Genomic DNA, 26,636 nt, shown 5'->3' on the forward strand with positions numbered 1-26,636 from the left:
GTGGTGAACTGGTGACAGGGTCGTGGGCGCCCAAGGATCACTGAAGTGCGGGGGAGCGAAGGCTAGTCCATCTTGTCCGATCCCACAGAAGAGCTACTGTAGCACAAATTGCTGAAAAAGTTAATGCTGAGTATGATAGAAAAGTGTCAGTACACACAGTGCATCTCAGCTTGCTGCATATGGGGCTGTATGTATGTATGTTTCTAGTTTGCATGTATCTCAATCATAAGTAATGTTACAGCATTTCAAAACATGGTTACTCCCAAATGTGAAAACAGAGAAAATTGCATTTAAATTCCAACTGTGGTGCAGGAACAACATGACCATTTTGACAGTCGATAACTGATTACAAATGATTTCGGTTAAATGGCATGTAGCTATCCAACAACTTGATCAAAGCCTGACATTCACTGTGTGTTAAAATACTAAGATATTGTGAACCTCAAAAAACAGAAGCAGCTTCAAAAACTCAGCTCAGAATCATACACATTTGCAGTATATAATACAGCTACATTGACAGTTTGTCTCTCCTGCCTGGTCATATAGACTTTGTGGTTGCACAGCTTCACAGACAGGCTGTGTAACAGGTGTTTATTAATCTAGACCTCACAGGAAGTCGTGTCCATGCCAGCCTCGTCGGAGCACTCAAGCAGAAGGCCAGTATGGTGGAAAAACAGTGTCTGGCGCATCACTTCCCCCACCAGTCAGGATGTTCTTTTGTCACCAATAGCAACCATGAGCTACTTCTCTTAATGGGTTTCTGACCTTGATATATAAACACTCTGTATAACTAAGATACAAAATAAGTTCAAATATTTCTTTAAGAATTTCAGTTTTTGGGCTCCCAAATGGCAGAAAAAAAATAGCATTTGACCTATTGTCAGGAGATCAAGTTCAAATCCCAGCAATGCCACAGCCATCCATGGCCAGGGGTCAAGAGAGCAAAAATGGCTGTGCTCTCGGGGTGTGAGGGATGGCATTACTGGCAATCATGGGTATCTGTGAGCTCATGTATGCAGAAGAGGGCCGAAAGCACTTTCCAAGTGTGTTATGCTACCTTGTGACACAGCATGAGTAGCAGTTCATAAAACTGCAGAGGTTGACCTTCACCCTCCTCGGTTGGTACCAGTCATGTGATAGAGGAAAGCTTGCAAAGTGCAAATTGGTAGTTCACCAAATTAGAGAAAAATGGTGGGAAATCCAAAAACAAATTTTGTTCAATCATTGTTTGGAAGCTGAGAGTTTGATTACTGATAAGATTTTACCTAACGTTATAAACTCTGTGTGCGTCTGAACTGTGAAGCATGATTTGTTCCAACTGCTAATGTTTCATCTCTAGACTTGCAATCATCACACATAACAATATCTCTGCACAACAAACCAGCCTGAAAACTATTGTTGATATCCATATAGCCCTGCTATTGTGTGTTTGTGCATGTACGTGTGTAATGCAGTCTCTGAGAGGAAGCTTTTTGCTCCCAGCATTTTTCAATTTTTCAGCTGTGTGGCTGTTGTGCATCAGTTGGTTTCAATGGGGTACAGGCTACATTATTTATACAACCCAAAGGACCAAAGACTTCCAGGCTTCCAGACTTAACACGCAACCACTTTCTCTCACTCCAGCACTGCATGGCTTTAATCCAAACCCCAATGTGCTCTGAGAAACAATATTGTCCCATATGAATAAGTTTGCCCACAATAGCACCCAAAACTGCTCTCTTTCTTTCATTTGTAGAACAACTGTCACAAATTCCACTCACTAAAATATGATCACATAATTAATAACATTACAATAAATCCATTTTAAAACTAGTGATAAATTTTATTTGACCCTGAAGCAGGTAGAAGTAAAAGAGACAAGAGTGTTTGTAATGGGTCAAATATACAGTATATCAAATATACTCTATATATAGAAACATCAGACAGTAAAGGTGACTCTGAGCATGATCTAAAACCTGTAAGGTGAGGCTGCCTCTGAAAGTCATGCTGATCATAATGATGCACTGTGTTCATCTGGTTCTGGTCCAAATGGACCCTCCCATTTAATGATTATTAAAAATCACCCAGTGTCCTTTCCAGATGCCCGGCTCTGGGAATAAATCAGAAAACACAAGAGAAGGGACAAAGGGACGAAAAGTTTGACAGAGAAATGGAGGCCAGTCTTGGCTTCCTGTCACCTTTTTGAGCTGAGTGGATTGATTTCTGGAAAGGTCAGAAAGTATGTATGGTTCGCAATGGTCACTATGGAATGCAACAAATGAGCTCCACAAAGTTAGTTTATATATAACGGGCAGATTGGCAGCAGAATGAAAACATCTCAGTAGATCTGAAATGAATAGGAAGGAAAAGAAAGCATCTAACAAATGTGTTGTATTTACTGTTATAGCTAGACAAGAGTAGAATATATACCAGAGTTATCGAATACTAGCCAGAAGAAGATCATGTTCATGTGTATTGCTTACATTCATAAATTATAGAAAACCTAGATGCTACATTAGCCACTCTAACTAGAAGTGATGGGAATTTTGGTTCTTTATAACGAATCGGAGTAGTCGATACAGCTCACTTGTAGGAGTCGACTCTTTGACTCCCAAATGGCTCTTTGACTGCCAAGTTGATGGCAATTGCCTATCTATCACTTACATTTTTCAATTAAATCTTACTCTACCTTCTAATTAACAAAATAGCATCATACTTTGCATTGCATTTGTTATAAAATCTATGCAAATAAATTAAATCTAAAACCAGCAAGGTGCTACATAGTTACATTGACAAATACAGTGAGCATTCCTGCTTTAATATTATTGTGCTGATATGTCTGAACTTAACTTTAAAATTTGAATTTAACAAAAATTCCTGTCTGTTCATCGGTACACTACTCTGCATGAATCACTCACACAGATGAGAGTTTAAAAATACATCTTCATATTCTCACTCTAAAGTGTTATGTTGTGCTGAACAACTCAGATGTTCAGAAGATTCGCTTGGGGGATTTCAGTCACGGTTGCACTATACATGATTAAGAGCATTTGAGAGTCCTGAAATTGGATGTAACTTGTTTTATATTCAACAAATTTTTATTAAAAATAGCATCATTTATTTCTTTGCAGGTGACGTAAATTTATATAACCGAAATCGATAATAATGATTACATAAAATCACAATATACAAGCTTTGTGTAAAAATACCTTTACAACAACATATTCATCATAAAGTGGTCAAGTAACATAATGTTAGTTAAAGATAACATGACAGAAGGCTCAAGCTACCTTGTCAAGCTAGTCACATCATAATAAACATATCCAGTTGCAAAACTAATCTTACTGAACTTCACACATGTTGCCAAATATTAAGAACATTAGCTAAGAACTGAAATAAGGAATTAAGAGAAGCAAAATAGTATCAAAACAGTAAACTTAGCAGTAAACCTCATTAGTCCCTCATTAAATTATTGTTACTGTGATAAAGCAAATATGAGAAAAAAATATCTAAACATTCTTTCTGATTCTCTTTTCATTTTCAATTTTGATATTGGTCTGAAGTGGCAGATATTTTTGCTTATTCATGCACTTATTAGAAGAAGCAAAATATGTGCCAATAGAACAAGGCAATTTCAAACATAAAATTATAATATCTAGAAACATCTAGAAATAGTTTTAATAATCTCATCACATCTCATAATGTGAAATATCATATATATATATATATATATATATATATATATATATATATATATATATATATATATATTTTTTTTTTTTTTTTTTTTTTTTTTTGCAGCCCTTTCTTGAAGTTCAAAGAAAGTTGATTGGGCATGGAGAACTGTGATTTTGCTGTACAATGATTGGTCATTATTGTTGTACAGTACATTCTGTTTGTCCCTCCTGTTTAGTTATCTAATCCGAAATTTCTTGTCAAAATGTCTTTAAAGAAAACTGTGTAACCAACAAGCAGCGAGCCATAAGCACAAATACAGCAAAAATCTGCTGCCCTTGCGACACACAGTAACAGTGAACTTGCAATAGGCTTCTCTGAAGGAAAAAGTGAACTGAAGCCATTTATACAGTGATGGCAATGCAAACTAACTTCAGAACCTGCTCATAATTCAGGTCAGACACACCCCTGGCCTGCTAAATGTGCCTAAGCGAGATGAAATTGATGAGAAAAGCACGATGGTCAGCAGAAAGTGAATGGGGTTATGCTACACTAATTCACTTCTCTAACGCTTCTCTAATGTAGCATTCTCCAGATGTGCATGTCCTCAAGGTTGTCGCTACCTGCTAATAAAGCATGATTAGCATTCAGGCTGCTTCAGGCTAATGGCTAAGGAGGATATTTTATGCTAGCGGAAACATGCTTGCACAATTAGGGTGCGCATTATAAAAGTGCACTGATGTGATTACAGACTAGGAAAAATGTTGGACTTGCAACAATGCATAGCATAAGTGCTTCTGTGATGATACGCATTTCTTTGTGGCGGTCAGGTAGGTTGCTGGATGTGCACTGTTCCCAACCATCTGCTTCTCCAAACACAAGCTCAAAACAAAATATCTGACTTTAATTTGTAAGGATTTATTCAGCCATTACCTCTGTACTGTTGCATATTATAGACTTTCAGAAACATTTGTGAAATATGACCACCCAGCTGCTCACTTCCTCTGTTTCCCCATCACAATTCCTCCATCCTGTCTCTAATCACCCTCACTGGGAACGCAGTCAAGCACCTACAGAAGACTGATGCTTTCTTCTATTTGTCTCATACACACACATACTCACACAGACATGAACCCAACACACAGACATAGGTCAGCAGGCTGCTGGCTACTTAAGGGACTAATTATGGAATGAGCCACACAACCGGAATGGAAGTAGTATGTTTTATTTAAGTACTGCAGTGCAAGCAGTAGGAAACAAGCTCTTACTGGACCCCACAGGTCCTGCATTCCCTGCTGATGCTAAAAGGTTAAAGGTCACTGCACCTTTGACAAGCTGTAACATTAGGTCATTACTCATTTCTTTTTTTTTAATCTCTGTAATAAATTGAGAATTGTGGTCAAGAAGTGCATCTTTAAAGCTTTAAGAACACTGCAGCACCTCATCAGGTTTGTCTATAAATGCAGAAAAAATTCCTAGTTATTTACATTGTATTTGCAATAATAGTATTCTTCTATGAAACACTTTGCATTGTGGGAAAATATAAAACATTCTGAAGGTTTAGAGTATATATCTAGGAAATGCATTTCATGCTGGGATATTTAGCAGCAAGGACACCTAGTGTTTTATTTCACTCACAAATAGTTGATCAGTGACACCAAGACAGTCTGTCTGAGACTGTGTATTTGTGTAATAGTGTTGATGCATCGACACCTCTTTGGACCACATAGTGAGAGTTCCAATGAACAGCTACCAAATGCAAATTCAACACGTGGAATCAACTCCAGACCTTTTATCTCCTTAATCTGAAATGAAACAAGGACGAAACAGGCCACACCTGGCCATTAAACTGCTTATCAGTCAATTGTCCAATTACTTTTGAGCCTGTGAAAATGGAGGGACTCTGTAAAAATGGCTCTAATTCCTAAACAGTTAATGCAATATTATTGTTAAACCCCTTGAATTAAAGCTGAAAGTCTACACTTTAATCTTATCTTGATTGTTTCATTTCATATCCATTGTGGTGGTGTACGGAGGAAATGAAGTATATATATAAATACAGTATATATATAAATACAGTATATATATATATATATATATATATATATATATATATATATATATATATATATATATATATATATATATACATATATATGTATGTGAGCTTATGACAGCTTCCTGGAATTGCACACAAGGATTAATTATAAAAGGATGCCTTCAGACAGACTGTTGAGTGTCCTGACATCCAGGTTTAAGAAATATTGCTTATTACTGAAATAATCTTATTTTACTTATAAGAGGGCAGCTGTTTAGACAGATAGTGTATATGTGTGAATAACTACTATGCAATACAGGGTAAAGATGCAATAGTTGCAGTGTATTGTGCAATACTGCATTTACTATGTGGATATACAATCATGTATGTGTAGTTGCAAGAGTTTTCCAGATTTCTATGTATTTGTGTAATCATGTTGTTGTGAGACAAGGTGTATTATGAAGAATTTTGACAAACTGTTTCAAGAGCCATTTATCAATATAAATATTAAACAATCTGAGGATGACAGTTTTTTCCAAAATGAATTGACCCAATTGAAGCGTTGATTGGCATTGTCCTGTAGTTAATTCCCAATAGGATAAAGTGCATTCTGTGGTCACTCTTCCTACATACACTGTTGTCAGTATGTCTGTAAGCTTTGTAAGGAATAAAACAAAACAAAAGGCATGTTTTTATAGGAAAATATTCAACAAAAGGGTTGTGTGATACGGCCGCTTCCATCTCGAAGTTCATTATTTTGAATTATTTCACTTTTATTCCTCTTATGGCACAGCAATTACAATTTTTATGTCATTAAAACTTTTACAAAGCACCATCTCCCAATGTATCAAATCAGTGATTAGATACGTACAGTATATGTCTTTGTTAAATAACAGCACATGTTAATCTGTTTATTATTAGGCTTGGATTATGTGAAAGATCTGCCATACACGTCCCTGTGAATGAGTAGTTACTATAGAAACAATAAAGTATTAGAATGAGTGCATTAATATAAAGCTGTGATTTGACTTGCAGCCAGGACTACTGTAAGAGCCGTGCTGTTATTAAAAAATAATCAACACCTTCTGACCAATCAGATTTGAAAAAATAAAATCACCAGTATTGTGAAAAAATTCAGGCTTTATAGACACAAATGCCTCAAAGTTGTGAGCTTCACACTCATGAAATTGTGAATGTTGTACTTTGAGCTCGCTATGATAAATTGAGAGCAATATGAACCCACATTGGATCAAACTTAATTATACAGAAAAGTGTTTATTATGGTGTTTACTTTTGTGTATTGGGCTTATTAATTCAAATGTTATGTAGGTATAGATGATGTGTATCATACTACACCTCATTAAACAGAACTCTATCCTCACTATGCTTCTCCAGAGACAATTATGCAGTAAAATTGTAAAATAGTGGGCTCTTGCTGAAAGGCTATCCTCGAGCACAGTCGGACCAATCTGGGCTTTTGACAACATGATGGAGTAATAATGAGCTCAATACAAAGACTTTAAACATTCTCTTTCCCTCCCCTTTTGTGTCGCACCATAAGCAGAGCCCATATGTGGTACTGTAAACCTTCACAGTATAAAGGTTCCCGGGGGAAAAGTGCTGACCTTTGCTGAACCTGTGCAGCACAACAGAAGGGAGAAACATTTACACATATAAACTAAACTAACTGCACTATACACACAGAGCAATGAGCAGTGTTGTCAATACCAACAATAGGATGAGCTGTTAAATCAGGAGTAACTACAGCCTACAGTATATTACAGCCTCATCATTCTTCTAGCTCAACAATCCTTACTACCACATATATTGAACACGTATTTGTGCTTACATATTTCTTTTTATTATGATATATTGCTGAAGTAGTAAAGAATGTTCAGTGTAATGACATTATATGACCAAACCATCAATATATTTGTCAGTGTTGTCCAGGAAAGCTAAGGCTCACTGTTTCTCACACTCAAACTCCGCAATGTGCAGATGCGGTTGTGATACACAATATTATAATTTCTACAGTATTCTAAATGTCAATTATCAGTCATGCAGAATAAATGCCATCATTCTACGGCTGTATGGAAGATACAGCTTGTGTGTTCAGATTGTTGGCAGCTTCTGTTTTCCTTTTATATGAAGATTAAAATCAAGTTTTTTGGGGGTTTTTGCATGGGGGGGTGGGCGGTGATGGATTTTTTTTCCACTACCATGGTGCAACCCAGAATATGACAGGAGCACAGGAGGATATACTGGTAGCATTCTGTGCAAGACATGAGCAAAATTGCAAAATGTATAAGGTCATAAATTCATAAATAGTAGTAAAATAAATGTGCAGAAACTGAACTGTGTAAAATATCACACTGTATATTGTCATAGCAACATAATAAACATCTTTGGGACATGATAGTCCAGAACACGGTGCATTACAAATTGCAGGTGCAAAACAAAGTTTGTTCAGATCAGTTCATTCTGTAATTAGTTAACAGCATCCATATTCTTCAGTATACTTTCAACTCTTATTAAGTCAAAGTTAATGAATAAAAACAGGAAAATTGCATTTATATTGACTCCGAGCTTGACTGAGCGCCATAGATTGTCTAGAAAGCGTCAGGTTGTGTTAGTGTTGTGTAGGTGTTGGATGATCGGAGCAGATGGGCCTCGCAGCAGCATTTTTCAGGGGGACCCCTCACCACTCGATAGAGCCGCTGCAGTCCCACATGAGCAGCAAGAGGGGAGCCAGGTGGCCTCGGCCCCTCGGACCAGCTGCGAGAGTGATGGGCCATCTGACATTCAGGGAGAAAATGATACACTTTCCACACCGCGCACTTTGCATGTCAATACGTCCACAGCACAATAAAACGCACACACAGAAAAAGGGAGGCCAATCAAGGAATGGAGCTAATTATCGTGACAGTCTGCTCTTTTTTTTAGCTGTTTTTCATCGGAGCACAATCGAGCACTCTAGACAGAGCACAGTGCCAAGAGGATAATGAGATAACAGACCCATAATGTAAATGAACAATATCTGCGCTAAACTGATATAGAGCAAAGGCCTGTGTACTGCAGACAGAAAAAAGCAGCAATTCATTAAAAAAATACTTACAGGTTCATACTATACAATATAACTGGTAATGAAATTTCTCCTTTAATTAATTGTATTGAAGTGATATCTGGTTTATGGTGTCCAGTACAATGGCAGTCACACTGATTGCGTTATGATGGAGTGGGGGTGTTGTGGTGTGGCAGACAGACTTAGCTTTCTTTTAGCTTGTTAGCTGCTTAGCAGCAGTGATTCCAAGAGAAGCTGCAAGTCTCGTGGGACCGTGGCTACAGTGATATTGTGGCATCTCCATGACCTTTTCACCTTTAAGATTAGCGTGGTTTTGGGGGTCTTTGTTTAAAGCCATGTATTAGGGTTAGTCAAGCATTTCCGAGTGACCAGAAGCCAGGGTCAGCAGCTGACATCACTCCCCCCATCACTCTCTCAGGGAGTCCCATCCACCTGTTATTGAGATGAATGGGTGTGGATGAACACACACTGAGGACATTTTACTTATCAGAAATTACTGGATTGGTGGAAGCTCTGCTGTCAATGAATGCTTCCAGTCTATAAGTCCAATAGCAACATGCTAATGCTTTTATACATATTAATCATCCTTTTTGTTGACTGCATCATTGCTTTTTAAATCTTTGGCTGATTTCACTACTGCTCGATTTGACTGCTTTACTACTTTTTCATAATTGCAAATCTGCCACTATACTGCCAACATTCTTTCTTGCAGTGTGTCTGTCACACCACCACCTTCACCCCCACCTCCCCTGAGTCAGTACAGTCCCATGTGCCCATGTGGATGGGAAGAGGAAACAGAGCAGCTGTGGACCGGACAGTCACAAGCAGAGAGGCAAGTTCCCATCCAGACGTCGTCTGCAGGAACAGCAGTAAGAGCTGTATCATCTTAATGCTTAATGGGGTCAACAAGTGACAGAGGCTAGGGATTAGTCCCCCAGTCTCTCTCGTTCTCTCTCTCTCTCGCTCTCTCTCACACACACACACGCACACACACACACACACACATGCAGACACACACACACATTTGTCTTACTAGCCTTGTGAGGACCTTCCACTGGCATAATTATTAAAACAGCTAATTAATGCTATGCCTACAATCTAAAAGCCCTGGTGAAATAGCTATAAAATAAATGTAAAGTCATACCTCCCCCACACACAAAGCCTGTCTGAGCATCTGTAAATCACTGCTTTTAAAGTTGGCATATCATGCACTTTTGATCACACCAACATCTTTAGCTGGAGAGAAAGAAGACCACACAAGCTTCAACACACTTATCGAGTGGTTTAGACTTTAACAGGAAGATATTTGCAGCTTCTGTGATGATATTCAGTGAGAAAAAAAAGCACTTTTCACGCAAGGGTAATACATCAGCCAAACAGAGCTATTTGAACTATAGTACCTGAACATCAGTACCTGAAATATCAGAGATTTTTTTTTTTTTTTGGTTATAACCTTCTCCTGTAAAAAGCTTTAATACAAGTCAGATGAATAGACCAAAGTGATTCTTTGTTGCCACCTAGTGGTAGATATATCTTGTATTTTTTTTTAACACAGTGAGCTGACAATTTAGAACTAGTGACTAAATATCCATCCTTCCATTTTCTGTACCTATACAGGGTCACAGCGAGCCTGGAGTCTATCCCAGGGGACTCAGGGCACAATGCGGGGGACACCCTGGACAGGGTGCCAACTCATCACAGGGCACAATCATTCACACACTATGGACAATTTAGAGATGCCAATCAGCATACAACGCATGTCTTTGGACTGGGGGAGGAAACCGAATTACCTGGAGGAAACCCCCAAACACGGAGAGAACATGCAAACTCCGGGTACACAGGGCGGAGGTGGGATTCGAACCTCCCCACCCTGTTCAACCACAGGTCTCTAATCATTCTTAGTAAAAATGTGTTTTTGAGGGTGCTTTGGATAGTTAAAGTTCTTCATGTCCTAAAGGGGCTCTGCTTGAAACCCTTTCTGATAGGCAAACACTTGTTGTATGGTTCTACATAGAACTTTAAAGGGTTTCCCCAGAGGAACAGAACAAATAACTCTTAAGGGATTTACATTTATCTTTACAAGCTTAGACGAAGTGAAGTGCAGTTTACAAAGAACTGTCAAAACAGGATGGATGGTTACTTTGCTGCCTTGGTGTGGATCTGAGCGAGGCTGAATTCAGATATCCTCTAGGTACAGCAAGGCTCTGGTGGAAGTGTTTTAGTGACATACAAAGTTAGTGTTGATGGCTGCTCTACTTTTCTGGGACAAAATATTCCCAACGCTTTATAGAATGATTTTAATTTAATACAATAGTGACATTTTTCATAGATTCAAAAGAGAGCTCTAAACACCTACTCAAACACGTCTAAAAAGATGTCTGATTCAAATCCCGTCATGCCATTCATGTCCGGGGTTAGTATGGAGCCATGCTACACATTTAAAATTCCAATCTGGAGCAATAATTATGGCAAAAGGTTTCAAATGATTCCTGGAGCCTAAGGTAAATTGCCATTTCAGGTCAGGACTACATCAAAGGCTGTGTTGAAAATGAGCTGTTGCAGCAGTGGTGTGATGATGATAATGATGATGATGATGATGATCATCATCATCATCGTGACTCCAGCACCTCTGATGAAGAATGCTTCTTTGCACACATGAGGCCTATTTCCAGTCAGGAAATTAATCAGGCACTTCCATGGCTTAGCAGCAAAGTTAATCACATGGAAATTCTGAAGTCTGTTCATAAAGCCATATTGTGGCTTTATGAATCCTTTAAAACTTTCTACAATTATTATTGAAAGTTTATCTGTATTTCATCAGAATTGTGTGAGCAGTGTTTTGTATTTTGTATTGTTGTATTCCTAAACCCTACCAATATGAAATCACAAACCTATCATACATATCATTCCCAGGACCTGGCAGTGGGTTCAGATCTTTACTATTAGTTTCACTGAAAAATATGCTTTAAGATGAATAACTGAATAATAAGCTGGGACATTAGGGTTTTTTTTTTTTCAAGAGCTAATGGATATTGGACACGATTATGTTTATTACCATAAATTTCTATAGTGACCATGTACAATTAACTGACACTTTAAAAGTTTTGTTGTGAATTAGATCTCATACAGATTCAAAGCCTCAATCAGGGGCCTTAAATTTAAATTATAAAAATGGTCAATGTAAGGGACTTTTCTCAAAAAAAGACTGTGAAGTCTCATTCAGTATAATACATTAGTGTAAAGATGCGAAGATGCTAGATGCGAATGTGTGTGTGGGGGTGTGTGTGGGTGTGTGTATGCATGGTGCCCTGTCACTGACTGCAGTTCCATCCAGGGTGTGTTCTGACTTTTGCCCATTGTTCCCAGGATTATCCTCACCAGGATTAAGCAGACACTGAAGATAAATGAATTAATATATATTTAAAAGCAAGTGCAAAATTTAAGTAGACCACCACAGATGATTCTACTTCCACTCAAGTACAGGATTTGTGTACTGTGTCAATAATGTATTACTGAGTGTACACAGTTTATTCTATCTTGTATTTATATTATTACACTGTCATTCATCATTCATCATTCATTCATAAACATCCATTTTCTATATCGCATCATGCTCCTTATGCAAACTCACAGGAAAGGATCAGAATGATGGGCACTTGTTGTTGCAGATATCCCCTGACTTAAATAGATGATAAATGCTGACCAGTGGAAACATAATGAATGATCCCACTAGAGATCCGGCCTGTACTGCAGCTCCACACCACACCAGGGCAATGTGGCTCTGGTCCCTTAGAATGACTCCCACCATCACCTTTACATAGGTCAGCAGGCCAGTGAAGAGAATCCATGACAGCACCTAGGACACACGTAAGAATATGTAGATAGCATTATAATGTTGAACGAGATGTGGGGCATTTTTAAGAGCACTAAGTACCAGATGCTGCCTTGTGCCTCCAACATAATTAGTTACCAATCACATACTATTTAGTAGATGCCACTCGTGCAAGGGAGAAGGGACTGGTGCAAGGGACAAGGGAGAATTTGTCATTTTGCTAGAATAACAAGCATGACAAGTTGCAGATTGCTTGAGATTGTTGACTCTTAATGTGTGTACAAGAAGTAAATGTAAAGAATTATAATGAATTAGCCTATCACAGGACTTTGCAGAGGTCACCTTGGTCAATGAGTAAGTGACTTACAATTAGAGCTTTTCCTGGTGGTGAGTCTTGCAGCAATGGACAGGGACTCATGACTGCCATAGCCATGTTGTATCCACCACAACCAGTACCCAGCAAGGACAGAATACCCAGCAACACAAGTGAGCTATGAAAAACAATGAGATGCAACACATGAAAACATTGCACCTACTAGTGTTTATTAGCTAATTATTATAGGCACACTGAAGAAAAGACACACTACTGAAGATCTGATGGTGTAATCGCAGTGGAGTGGAATTAGATTCTTAAAAAAAAGAGGGTTCCTTGCTTTGTCCAACTGCAAGAATTCCTTACACTTCTAGATTTACATTTATTCATTTGGCTGACACTTTCATCCAAAGCAACTTCCAACTGACAGACAGATAGTGACAGCTCTGTGAATTTGTACATACAATATTCCAATCAGTAGGTCAAATCTCTAACCACTGAACCACCACTGACCACTACGTTGAACTCTTCAATGATCCCCATGAAGAAAAGTTTGTGTTAACCTCCACAGAACCGTTGAACACCTATCTTCTAAGAGTGTACAATATCAATACAGTCAATATGGATAAATGATTATGATATAATAGCATACCGTTTGGGAGCGAACATGGCGATAAAGCAGGCCAGTGGGTTAGCAAGTGATGACAGAGAAGCTGAGAGGTGATAGACCATATTCCCATAGGGCATGCAGGAGAACGTCTGTACTGATGGCAGTAGTCCATTGGTTGCACAATTCGCCCACACCACCATGCAGTAGATGAAGGCTAGCTCATAACAGGAATAGTACGGCTTCACTATCAGAGGCTTGGGCTGGTCTCCAGTGGCACTTTCTTGGCTGTTTTTCCCTGAATTGCTTGCTGCCTGGTTTTCCAGACATCCACTGACTGTTACCACAGTTCCCGGTTCAGACACCAGATCTTCAGTGGACAGTGTAAAAGTCCGAGGGACATGGTTAAGCAAACCAAAAGCACCAAGACTTATCACCATCATAACCACCAGAAAAGAGAAGAAGATCTCTGTGGAGAAGTTAGGAGGAAGATACTGAGCTTCCAGTGTGACGTTCTCATAGGCAGGGTTTGAGAGGTTCCCTGATGGTTGGGAGGCATCAACACATTTGACCATACCAACCCCTTGTGCCAGAGCTACCAGCCCAGGAAAAAACCCACTTAATCCTTCACCAATGAAGTAGGTGGTGATGTATTTGGTCGGGAGCTGCATCATGAAAGGCAGGAAGGTGACAGAGGATGTGCAGTCCACCAGCGACAGAAAGAATGTGATAATAAAGAATGCTGTGCTTCTCTGTTGACCCAAAATCACTGTTGTCTTCTTCCAGAACACTGTCAGGAGGATGCATGCTAATACACCAATCGTCAGCACTGCATAGATCACCAGATTCTCACGAAGTCGACCCGGACACAGCTTATGCACAAGGGTAACTAGGATAGGGCCAATATTGGCCAGCTGGATGATGACTGTAAGGTACGAAGGTAAGTCCCATCCTTCTGGTAGAATGTTGACAATTAGCGGCAGCTCCACCCACATTCCATTAACGGCCACCCAAGAGCCCAGGCCAAAGGCGCAGGCCAACACATGGATATATAGAGACATGATGGGGACGTTGAATCCTAGATTTCAGGAATGTTTTTTTTATTGTAGGTATCTGTCTCTTTGCTTCCTGAAGATATCAGTCCACCCCTCCTAAGAGAAGAGCAGAACAATAAATATTAAGGCAACCCTTGAGAATTTTACTAAGAATAGAAACTATTGTAAAAGGAGGGGAAGATCCCAGAGGACATCACATAGATGCTTACACTGCTGTTCAAGGAGAGCCAAATAGACCGAAGTGGTCATAAATAACCAGGAAACTGAGACTTAGCAGGTTTCAAGCTCCACAGGCAGAAAAACATAATTCTCTTTATATATATGGTCTACTAGATTTTTCCTTCTGAAGCATCACAAGAAGTTCAGGGTGTCAGTAGTCCTACTCTACCTTTTCAATATCAGTTTGTTTCAACAGTTCCACTGTTCAGAAGGAAAAGCACTTGGTCCAAACCTTTAAAATAGTTGGAACTAAATTTCCCTCTCTCAGAAACCTACATGACCCATATTTGTAGGATCAGACTAACAAAATAAATACTGAACTCAATGTTCAGATGAATATTATAATTAGATAAAGAAGTGTAAAAATGGTTAAATAAAAACAAATATGGAAAGAAAAAACAAGTAATGAAGCATACATTTTTGTAGCTAATCAAATCAATCCCATGCTGTTTCTCCATGTTTCCTAAGAAACTAAATATAAAAATAAATTTGAACAATTTCAGCTCATTACAGAACAACTTCATTATTCTTACAGGAATATTTACATTATATATGCAAATAGAAAATTAACAAAATATCCACTATTTAATAACCATTCGCTTTAATAGACTGCAATAAAGTATGCCATTTAACACATAATCCACTAAATGTTCATTTGATTCTTTTCACTTTTGAAAAAAATGCAGTCTGTTGCCCATTGGAATTAATAATAAGCTTTTTTTTTATTATTATTATTAAATTCAGAAAAAGGGTTCAGTAAGTTTAAAAAATCCTCCTGCTGCTGTAATGTACATAGTGTTAATATACAGTCACTGGCCACTTTAATAGGAACAGCTGTAATCTTGCTGAAATTATTGAATCAGCCAATCATATGGCAGAAGTGCAGATACAAGTCAAGAGACTCAGTTAATGTTCACATCAAACATCAGAATGGGGAAAAAATGTGATCTGAGTGACTTTGACCGTGGCATGGTTGTTGGTGCCAGGTGGGCTGGGTTAAATATTTCAGTAACTGCTGATTTTCTGGGATTTGCACATACCACAGTCTCTTTAAAAAATCACATTTTTGCTAATCTTCAACTGTCCATTTTCAGTCAGCCTGTGCCCACTGTAACCTCATATTCCTGTTGGTAGCTGACAGGAGTGGAAACCGATGTGATCTTCTGCTGTTGTAGCTCATCTACCTCAAGGTTCGACATGTGCCTTCTTGAGACGCTTTTCTGCTCACCACAGTTGCAAAGAGTGGTTATTTGAGTTACTTTAGCCTCCCTGTCAGCTCAAACTATTCTCTCCATTCTCCTTTCACACCATTCTGTGTAAACTCTATAGCTTATTGTGTGTGAAAATCCCAGGAGATGAGCAGTTTCTGAAATACTCAAAACAGCCTGTCTCAACAACCATTGAGATGACTTTTTTCACCATTCTGATGCTTGATGTGAACATTACTGATTTGAGTGTATATAGAAGGTGAATTTAGCCTCTGAATCACTGTCCCAAAAGTAGGTGAAAGGGCATCAGCAGTGTTTATTACTTTTACAGAGGTTAGCGGTAGTTAAAGTCTCCTTTCTGATTCTCCTGTCTCCTCATTACTTATTAACCACATTCTGCAATAAGGGCTTGTGCGTGACGTTGTCATGCTTTTTCTCCCCTATCTCCAGAGATACTAATAGATCCCAGTAAATCTGAAGATAAAGTTTATCAATTTCACTGATGTTAGTCTCCTCGTTACTGAGTAACCACATTCTGCAATAAGGGGGCGTGAGTAATGTAAAATGAGATGACTATAAAATAACTATTTTCAAATATGCATGTGTTATCTTTAGACAGTAACCTAAGTTTAGGATTAAACCTATGACCCTGGAGCTGTGAGGCACCAATGCCACCCACTGCACCACTATACTATTCATTTAGCACTCTCAAACAAGTGACAAATTAAAGCAGAAACCAGTGGCTCTGTTACGCTGTAGCATTTTGCTGGCTGTCCTTCAAGGATATATCTTTTGGAGAAATGGCGTTTGTCCCGCAGTACAATTGCAGAGACTCAGAGATGCATTGAAGTTCTGGTGGCTCAAGGTGACCCAACACCTTACTTACACACTTTTTTTTCCCTTTAATTTGTCACCCACTGTTACTTTGTGTAACCCAGCTAAGAGAACTAGATCTCATATCAGTGTCAAACTGTACAAGCACTGTGTTGGCTAGATTCATTCATTCAGGGGACTAAAATATTTAAATCAACCAGGTGAACATATGGATTTGCTTGCTAAATAATTTGCTGGCTACAAATGTGATCTATGCTAAGTCAAACAGGAACAATTTCACTTGTATTACCTCCAAGAACAGCATCAGCTTACTTTCAAAGTAAAATATAATAGCCTTTATATTGTTTATATTGTTTATATTGTTCAGGATTCATTTGTATAAACTGTGTAACAAAAGTAAGGATATCTGGATGGAGGTAAAAATACTGAAAGTAAATGTTTGCGCAGAACCCAATATCAAATGCAACAATATATCTGGCCTGTACACATACTGATTACGAGCCATGCATTCTTCTTGTGACTTAGACATGTATAAAATATTTTCCGATATTAAACTATCAAAATCTCAATAATCCACTATATAATTCCTATTTTCCCCACCTTTTTCACTTCACTACTCTTAGCTCATAAATTTATTACTCACAGTTTGAGATAGTGGAAGGAACCAAGTCCAGAGGTCCTGTGTGTGGTCACACAAATTCACAGCATTGTTGACTTTTAACAGCAGCAAAAATGAGAAAATTCTCCAACACACTTTCAGGACCACAATAACGCAGCACCACCATCCTGCCCTCACATATTCACTTAGGATTCTGGAGCACTGCAGGAGGAGTGTAAGTGACTGCTTCTTACTTTACTACTAGTGTAGCATTCAATTCAATATTAACCATCTTTTTATGACTACATTTATAGCAGTGTTGCTTTTTTTTTTTTTTTGCTTAAAAGATTAGACATATAAAAGTGCTTTTACATTTATGACTAAAGTAAACATGCCAATCCAGCCTTTTACACGTGTCTACAGTAAACATTTTCTTTACTTTTGTGTTCTAATTATAATAGTAGGAAGATCCTACATACAGGTATGCAGATTTATGAGAGATCCAGTAGTTCAGTTCCAAAGAGTTTGAAAAGTGTACATGTAGTTCTGTCCAAATGCTTTTTTTTTTTTTTTTTTTTTTTTTTTTTTTGCTGTGCAGTGAAACTTCTCAACAAAACTCATATTGAAAAGGTGAGTATGGAGTGTGAGTATTGAGATTGAGAGTATTGAGCTTGTTACTATGCACATTGTCTAATTTCTTTAGAGGCCAGTTTTCATTTAGTAAGGGAAGACATATGTATGAATGTATGCTGAGAAAGAACTGACACTTAATAGTTCTTCAGAAAGAACTATTAAAGGTTCTGTAAAGAACCTACCATAGAGGGTTTCCTTTTAGAAATGATGAGACAAGTGAACTGGAACTGCTTCAGTGCATCAGATCTGTCCCCTAGTGGACATTTTTGAAATTGTTATGACATACCTGAGCTGTCTTTTTGCTTATCACTGGATTTAGAACAAGCACAAACTGGAAAGCTGCTTAACTAACTTGTTTCATGTTTGACTGGGTTGTCAGTCTTAGCTGAACATATTTCACTAATTATTAAATAAGCCTGACAGTTATAGTTCAGTGAACAAAGTCCTAGGAACACAGCTCTACCATAAAATAGGTCTGCCAAAAAATGCTAACTGTTATGATGGCATCAAGCTCTGCACTTGGTCTAAGAGTATAAACCATGCTACCAGTAAACTGTTTTAAATGCTTTTTCTGCATGTCATGATTTATTCATTCATCTTCAGTAAACCCTTTATCCTAGTCAGGGTTGTGGTGCATCCAGAGCTTATCCCATGGGCATGAGACAGGAATAACTATCACAGGGCACCATGCATACACACATATATACATCGCTAATTCACATATCAGCATGTTTTTGGGAAAACCAGAGAACCTGGAGAAAACCTGTGTAGACACAGCTCTGATGTCATGATGGCAATCCATACAGCAGTCCCATTTGAAATGTGAGTGCAAACAAGCCTACAATACACCTTCTAAAAATAATGTTTTTCAATGGTTTTCGCAATCATGTTTTGTTTCTTAGGCACTTTTTATTAAACTTTTTTTATTTATTTCTTTATCAAGTTTCTTCTGCCTGCAATATGTGCACATTTGCAAATGACATTAAGACTAGCCATAACGTGTATGGACTTCTGAGGTTGAGAGAGAACATATTTTATATTTACCCAGTTTTAAATATCATTTGACAACTGCACAATGCAAATACCAAGAATTTACTACTGAACATCTACAACGACATTACAATGCATAAAGCTGAGCTGAATTGCACTCAAGCAAAAGATATGAAATTTTCGATATGAAAATGACAAAAATACAACCACAAGTCACACTCAATAAGATTATTTATGATATTATACAATCTGAATTTATAACAAACAATAACAAAAACAAAGATTAGTAAGATGCACAGTATTCAAATGATTTGTCCAAGACAACCAAAGAACTGATCACTCATCTTTCTTTCAGAAAAATGAGAAAAGGGAGGGACCATAAGGGATGTGTGCGAGTTGAGGCATGAATTCTTTCCAGATGAGGTTTGTATATGTGCATGATAGACAGAACAAGTCTAAGAGACAGACAGAGCAAGAAAGAGTTTGCACATTTATGAATTCAAGGATGACTGATTGGAAAGAGGAATGAAAATGAATACAAATGAGAAGAAAACAAAATGCTAAAGGCAGACTGTGTGTGTGTATTTGCAGTATAGTACAGTCTCAGTTGGTGTAAATCTGTCCCTCAGGCGGTTGTGGGAGCTTCATGTTCTCTTTGCACATCATGAGTCGTCTAAGCTCCTGCAGCACCACTCGGATACTGTAGGAGTCCTGCCACTTTGCCAAAGATGACACTGCCCTCGGTTCCACCTAAACACACAGACAAACATGATTTTTAATCATAAACAAACACACACTGCATTCACAGAACTTACTGCAGAACTATGTGGGAAGATGTGCAGTCTGCTAAACAGCGTCACTACAGTGTCCGTGTCATGTGTCAGCAGGATGTTATGGCAGCAATAAATAAATAAATAAATAAATCGGGCGGTTGCTAAACGACAAGCTCTCGTTGAGAGGTTTTGATCTTTTATCTGGTACTCAGTAACTGTGGCAGGTTTGCACAAATAAAGTCATTTTGTTCTCATAACACTATAGCATGTCACTACACCACTGCTGCACTTAGTGGGCATTGTGTGGTTTGGGACATGGCCTTAAATTCTATCCAAACGCATGTACTCGCAGCTGTAAGATTACTGCGTGCAGTGGAGGAAGAGCACAAGCCACATTATTAAATCTAATGGAAAAAGAGGATGGAAAAATTCTAATTCACAGAGACAGTGAATATTTCTAAAACTTGCAAGAGAGAGAAAAATTCTAAAATCCAAAATGAAGGCTGAAATTCCAAAATCTGCATTATAATGGTAAAATTGTAAAATCTGAAATAAAGGCTGAAATTCTAAAATCTGCATTATAATGGAAAAATGTAAATCTACAATTAAGGGTACTGCACTGTATTTATTATTATTATTATTATTTCTTATTGACACATCCTAATGACATTCACATTATGGTCATCACCTCCACTACACTACAACCACTTTACTTACTTTTGTTGCTACTCAATATTTTATTTTTATCTTATTTTATTCGTAATTATTTAGTTTACTGCCGTATGGGTACTGTAATCTGTGTTCTCTGTACATTGTCCGTGTCCTTGTAATTTGTTGTTTATTGTACTGCTGCAACAAAACAATTTCCCTCAGAGATCAATAAATAATCTATCAAAGTGTAATTCTAAAATCTGCAGCTATGAGGGTGAAATTCTAAAAACTGCAAAGAGAGAGAAATTCTAAAATCTAAAAGAAAAATAAAATTCTTAAATGTGCAGTGAAGCATGAAATTCTAACATCTGTAATAAATTACAAAATTCCTTTATTACACTGAAATTCCAAAATATATTGCACAGTCTGCCATAAAGGTTGAAATTCTAAAATCAGCAATAAAGGAGCTGAAATTCTAAGATCAGCAATAAAGGAGGTGAAATTCTAAAATCAGCAATAAAGGAGGTGAAATTCTAAAATCTACAATAGAGTGAAATTCCAAAATCTGCCATACAGAGTGAAATATATGAAGTGATTTTTTTTTATCTGCAAAATAGAGGATAAAATTTTAAAATGTGCACTAGTGAGTGAAATTCTAAAATCTGCAACTAAGAGTGAGATTCTAAATTGTACAATAGAGAGTAAAATTGTGCAGTAGAGGGTGAGATTCTAAAATGGGCAATAAAGCAGGAAATTCTCAAATCTATATAATACATGGCAAAATTCTAAAATCTGCAACTAGGAGGGTGAAATTCTAAAATGTGCAGCAGAGGGGAAATGATTGACATTTGCAATAGAGGGCAACATTCTAAAATGTGCACTAGTGTGTGAAATTGTAAAATGTGCAATAAAAGGTGAAATTTTAAGATCTACAACAGAACATAAAATTCTAAAATCTGTCAGTGGAACCACAACTAATCATCCCCGGACAGACGCACCACTCAAGATTTCACAACCTGCTCTCAGACTAAATATAAGGAACGTAAGAGAAGCCAGCAGTCACTCGACAAGAGCTGCAGGATGACCTGAAAGCAGCAGGAACAACAGCTGCACAGAGAACAATAAGTAATGAACTGCACCACAATCATCTCCACTGCACACCTCACATAAATCTCCTCTGCTGAAAAATAGGAAGATGAATGTTTCAACAAGACAATGACCCCAAACATACAACCTAAATAACTCAAGAATGCCTTGCATGGCCTAGCCAATCTCTGGACTTTGAATCCCACTGAAAATTTATGGAGGAGTTTGAAATTACCAGGCCATCAGAGGGACCCTCATAACCTAATAGAAGACGATTTGGCAAGAGGATACTGCAAAAAGCTAATCACTTCTTACCATAACTCAATATTCTTTTGCTATTCTTCCATTTTACAATTAAAATGATAATATCTACAATAACTGTAGTTATTTGCCCGATATGTGATGATGACACAAAGGGAACCACACAAAAAGCTCTGAAACACCTATTTCATGGGCACTTTATAAATGTTTAGAAACTTTTTTCTAGGTAAACTTTAAAAGCTCAATCAGTAACCAGTGCAACAAATTTTGGCACCATGGAAGTGTACAAATAATTCAGCTTGTTCCTAAAGGGAAAAAAGAACAAAACTCACCACACCACTGGAGTTGTGTACTCCGTTTAAGTTGATCTTTGTCACAAATCGCACAAACGGAGGTGTTTCTGGATATCTGGGTCCACACTCCACTCGCAGACTGTACATCCTGTTCTCATAGATAGTCTAAGAAGAAAAGTAGAAAAAGTTAGCGCTTTAATCAGAGAGCCACACAAGAAAAGGCCATGGTGATGTTTTACACCAAGCAATTTTTTGTTGTATGCAAACAGTAAAGGTCACAATCATCAAACAAAACAAAAAAAAAAATGGAGCGTTCATATGCTATAAGTTAGTAATCTGTTTTTAACCTTAACCAAAAGTAAAATTAGATATGCTAGATTTGCCTACTCCAAGTTACTGTTTCACACAACCTGGTACCTTGGTCTTGGTACATAGCAGAAATGTCAGACTGACACAGAGAATGTGACTCATCATTCTTTATAAAGCAAGCGACAAGTGTTCCACATGACTGGCAGATCAGTATGAGAAGTCAAGGGTCTGGGAGAGCAATGGAGGAGCTAAGAAAAGTGAATTCCTAGTTTACAAACAGAGCAGTGGGAAGATCTCACAAGTACCTGTAATGACAGTAGGGCCTTTCGCACCGCTTTAGTTCCAGAACTAAATTTACAGTACTAAAGTACTGGGCAATTTTGCGAGAACTATTTCCCAGTATCGTTTAAAGGGTTGCATTCGCACAGACAGCGGGCACTAGGAACTGACGTAAGCCAGTCGACAGCAACGTCATTTGTGCACGGCATTCAAACGGAAACAATGAAGAACAACGTAAACAACCGAAGGATGGAGGACGTTGTGATCGGAGCTGTGTTTTTGTTGTCTTGCGTCCATCTATCGCTGTTCTCCATACTTGCGAAATAAGTTGACACTACAGTATGTTTACACGGCGTTTTAAATCATGGCGGGTGAGGGCGTTTTCGTACGCGTTTGGCCAATCAACGTCTACTTACGTCACGGATAGTACCAGTTGTGCTGGTTAGACCCTGCTCCGGAGTAGGAGCTAATTTGGTTCTCGAAAAAGGCAGTCCGGTACTAAAATCGCACCCAGTTCCGGAGGTGCGAAAACGCCAAAAAGTGGGTAGTTCCACAATTAGTTCGCGTACTATGAAAAGGTTCCCACTGTGCGAAAGGCCCTAATGTCAAACTCTGAATAACTTGAGAGTATGAGTATGCTTCTTGAGAATATGCATTTTGTATTAAACGCAGAAGCAGGAAACTTTTCTTTGTGGTTAGATATGTGCATAGATTGCCCAAAAGGAAGCCAAACTAATTCCACCAAACTGAAATGCTAGTTGATGTGAAACGTTTAGATGTTGTTGGTACTGCAACATCCACACTATCAATAATCATGTCATGAAACACATTTAAGTGGAAGTAAAATGACATTAATACAACTATGCAGATTTCAAAATAACTCCTTTGTAGTTGCTTCAGTGCAAATGAAAGTGGGGGCTACTTAGTTTATTAGGATATCTATTCATCCATATTAAACTGGTCTTTCTGAATGGGTTGTCAGAAAAGCAGATATCCCTTTTGGACAGAAAATTTTTCAAAGTACCTGAAGAGTATTTTAGTCGCAAGTGTAGATGTAAATGTAACTTCTGCTTTAGAATCTACTACAGCATAATACATAAAGTTTCCAGAAAAACAATATGTTCACGTTAATCAGGACATGTCACTTCCTACAGCTTTATAAGCACATTCAGCACTGCAGAACTGAACCCATTTGACCCTGTCACTGTGTCTAAGTCATATAGTACAGAACTAATCAGACCAATGCTAGTGAAGGAGAAATATAATTTAGCATTTTACTGGTCTATTTCATAAATAATCCTATAAATCCTGCCTCAACCTTATGGTCAAGGGAAATTCCACCTGTAAGTTGTACTTATCATATGCAGGCCTGGGATGACACTGCTGCTGTGAGAACGTGGTGTATAATGGGTTCTACTGCAGTGAACGTTTAAGTAAAGCACACTAATTCATATAAGTGCAGCAAAGCCAAACTACAGCTATTTGCAATAATACAGAGGAAAAAAAAGAGAAGTCAAAGAGAGGCAGGAGAGGAATTACACATGCATGTTTCCTACTGTGACCTGATCATTTTCATATTTGCTGTGAGCTAATACTGACTTATTGGTGGTTGTTTTTTTTGTGTGTGTGTGTGTGCATTAACCAGCAAAACTGTGTATGTATACATAAGTGTGTAACCCATAGGAGGCTGATTATGACACCAGCGTGTTACCCGTGGTGGGCCGATGATCATGCCTCTCCAGCGTGTGAGGGTCATGTCATCATCGTCCTCCAGCCCCCAGCTCACGGTTCCGTCCCCCACTCCTTTCTGACCTTCCTCCAGCTCCTCCAGCAGACGGAAGTTGCGTGGCACCTTCACGCCTGACCACAGAAACACAAGTCACAACATTTTGGAAACACAAGCTTAAAACAGTAGCTAGAAATGCCACAGCTATCTAATAACAAATACAGACTTTAAAGCATCTTAGGTGCTTTATTAAATCCAGTTAAGTGCATGTATAAATGCAGCTAATATCACTGCATTTCTCTGAAAAATCCAACTGCTCCTGCAATGCAACATGCTTCACGTGTTCATCAGCCAAACACTGCTGATGACCATGTTCTAGCTGAAAGCAGAATGCAGCCAGGCAAGGTTAAGTTGTAGCAGACACAGCTCAGTGGCAGTGTTTTCATTCTTGTTGTTGCAGGCTTGAGGGACCTTCACTATTTCTTTCAAGGACATCTGTCCCAGGAGGCCTAAACCTGTGAAATTCTTGCTTAAACATTAGCCAGATGCATTTGTCATGGTGCACTTCATTCATCTCTTTCTCCCCCTGCAAGTTTGCACAAGCATCACTGGAAAGCTCGGATGCCATCTGCATTACCTCATCTGTCTTTCACACACACACAGTTCCACTGCAGTCCCTCGAGTTTGTCAAGCCAGCAGCGTACACGTCCATTTTAAATTGTGCACCCCACAGTCGAAGCTACCACGTTAGGGTATGTGCATTTCACTTATACACTTCAGCGCACCAGAGTACAGTTTTATGCAAACGCAGACAAAGTTTAAAAAAAAATACATTTAAAAAATAAAAAAAAACTTCAATGCGAAGTCTCTCCTGAGTAATTCAGCTCACACCTAGGCTGGCAAGAACTTTTTCACCAAGTCACTCCACAAATTTCAGTGGCACATGCAGCTGCTGACTTTGGTTTCTGCTCCATATTGATTTTTATTCCAGTGATGAAATATGTAATGATCATGCATCAAAGATTTCTAAAATCCAGAAAATCCAAGACAAGACAAGACAAGACCAAAAAAAACAAGATAAGACAAACAAGGACATGGCCAGAAATGCTGAGTAAGATGCACGGGCCTGTAAGATATTGCTGAATCATACTAATTTTTTTTTTTTTTTTGGTAAATGGAGCATTATTATGACGAATGCTTTACAGCAGTGTTATATAATGAAACCTTTAATTATATGTAAGATATCAGATGATTTCAGATGAGGCTTTTGGGTAGTGCCTTTGCAGTAAATGACACTCACATGTGAATCAGCTGTGTGAATACTGCCAAACCACTGGCACTGACTCTTCTGCTTAAAGAACAAATGCTTATAATGCATGCCTCTGGTAAAAGATCAAATTAAGGTTAATAGGATTAATAGGATAAAACCCTGCACTTCACTTCACAGGCTTACATCATTCACAATGTATGAATGGTGCTGCAGTGCTGTTGCAATTAATCTGATATGCTGTTTTTTTTTAATAAATGCTTATTTACAAGCTTAAGAGCAAACGATAATCAAGAAAGTATCAAATCCAACGCCCAGTATTATTCCCTGAGTAACTGGTCAAGATTTTCATCTGAGCATCAACAAAGCTTAAGGGACAAAGCAGCTGAATAAATAAACCTAGCACAACATATACCTGACAATGAGCTGACGCTTAATTTACAAACTCATTCCTCGAATTATCTGTCAAGCAGTGTTAGAGTTGAGGTCAACTCACATTTAAACTATTAAAAACCTGTCTCTACAAGACGCCAGCTGAAGAAGCTCAGAAATAAGAACGCTAACATGCATTTATCCGCTTGTTAGCCGGTAGCCTTGCTAACCCCAGCCAAGTGCGCTACTGCTCAGCGGAACTGACGCGCATTTACACTTCTATGAATGTATTTATTGTAAACATGCCTAAACTAACACACGGCTTTAATCTCCGGGTTATCGGTAGCTCTTTAACATTGCCATGCTACGTATTAAAGCAGACCTGAAAAATGAGGGAAATGATTTACCTGATCCGGCGGCGACCGCCATTTTGGAAATAAACAGTTAACGAGTGCGCGCACGCACACGTGGGCGCGCTCAAAACGTGCGGAATGCGCATGCACGCTCAAAATGCACATTTTCAGTGAGAGTAAATGCAAAACTAATTTTACATATC

At 38.3% G+C, this 26,636-nt stretch overlaps 2 protein-coding genes across 3 annotated transcripts; both read right to left on the bottom strand.

Moving 5' to 3' along the window:
* Positions 1–8,052: 8,052 nt before the first annotated feature.
* On the bottom strand, positions 8,053–18,369 carry slc52a3 (solute carrier family 52 member 3). Of its 2 annotated transcripts, XM_026930388.3 has the most exons (5): positions 17,486–18,369; positions 13,572–14,677; positions 12,974–13,097; positions 12,406–12,630; positions 8,053–12,168 (listed from the first exon to the last, which is right to left on the bottom strand). In XM_026930388.3, the coding sequence occupies exons 2-4, from the start codon at positions 14,585–14,587 to the stop codon at positions 12,415–12,417; spliced, it is 1,356 nt and encodes a 451-aa protein (XP_026786189.3). In that variant the 5' UTR covers positions 14,588–14,677; positions 17,486–18,369; the 3' UTR covers positions 8,053–12,168; positions 12,406–12,414. The 2 variants fall into 2 exon arrangements, with proteins under 2 accessions (XP_026786189.3, XP_034162346.2); XM_034306455.2 differs by lacking the exon at positions 8,053–12,168 and having other exon boundaries at positions 12,176–12,630.
* A 777-nt stretch (positions 18,370–19,146) lies between these two features.
* On the bottom strand, positions 19,147–26,569 carry LOC113528142 (ubiquitin-conjugating enzyme E2 variant 1). Its single transcript, XM_026916536.2, has 4 exons — positions 26,488–26,569; positions 24,427–24,575; positions 22,167–22,292; positions 19,147–19,813 (listed from the first exon to the last, which is right to left on the bottom strand). Exons 1-4 carry the CDS (start codon positions 26,507–26,509, stop codon positions 19,667–19,669), a joined length of 444 nt encoding a protein of 147 aa, XP_026772337.1. The 5' UTR covers positions 26,510–26,569; the 3' UTR covers positions 19,147–19,666.
* Positions 26,570–26,636: the final 67 nt, after the last annotated feature.

Source organism: Pangasianodon hypophthalmus, chromosome 8 (genome assembly GCF_027358585.1).
Source record: "Pangasianodon hypophthalmus isolate fPanHyp1 chromosome 8, fPanHyp1.pri, whole genome shotgun sequence".
Taxonomy (NCBI): Eukaryota; Metazoa; Chordata; class Actinopteri; order Siluriformes; family Pangasiidae; genus Pangasianodon; species Pangasianodon hypophthalmus.

What these genes read in the sequence shown, in the direction of transcription:
- slc52a3 (XM_026930388.3), bottom strand. Translation starts at nt 14,587, where the DNA reads ATGTCTCTATATATCCATGTGTTGGCCTGCGCCTTTGGCCTGGGCTCT. An exon ending in GCCATGTTCGCTCCCAAACG is followed by an intron (nt 13,098 to 13,571) that starts GTATGCTATTAT and finishes TGTTTTTCATAG; the next exon opens with CTCACTTGTGTTGCTGGGTA. An exon ending in CACCAGGAAAAGCTCTAATT is followed by an intron (nt 12,631 to 12,973) that starts GTAAGTCACTTA and finishes CGTGTGTCCTAG; the next exon opens with GTGCTGTCATGGATTCTCTT.
- LOC113528142 (XM_026916536.2), bottom strand. Translation starts at nt 26,509, where the DNA reads ATGGCGGTCGCCGCCGGATCAG. An exon ending in GGCGGTCGCCGCCGGATCAG is followed by an intron (nt 24,576 to 26,487) that starts GTAAATCATTTC and finishes TTCTGTGGTCAG; the next exon opens with GCGTGAAGGTGCCACGCAAC. An exon ending in TGATCATCGGCCCACCACGG is followed by an intron (nt 22,293 to 24,426) that starts GTAACACGCTGG and finishes TTTTCTTCTTAG; the next exon opens with ACTATCTATGAGAACAGGAT.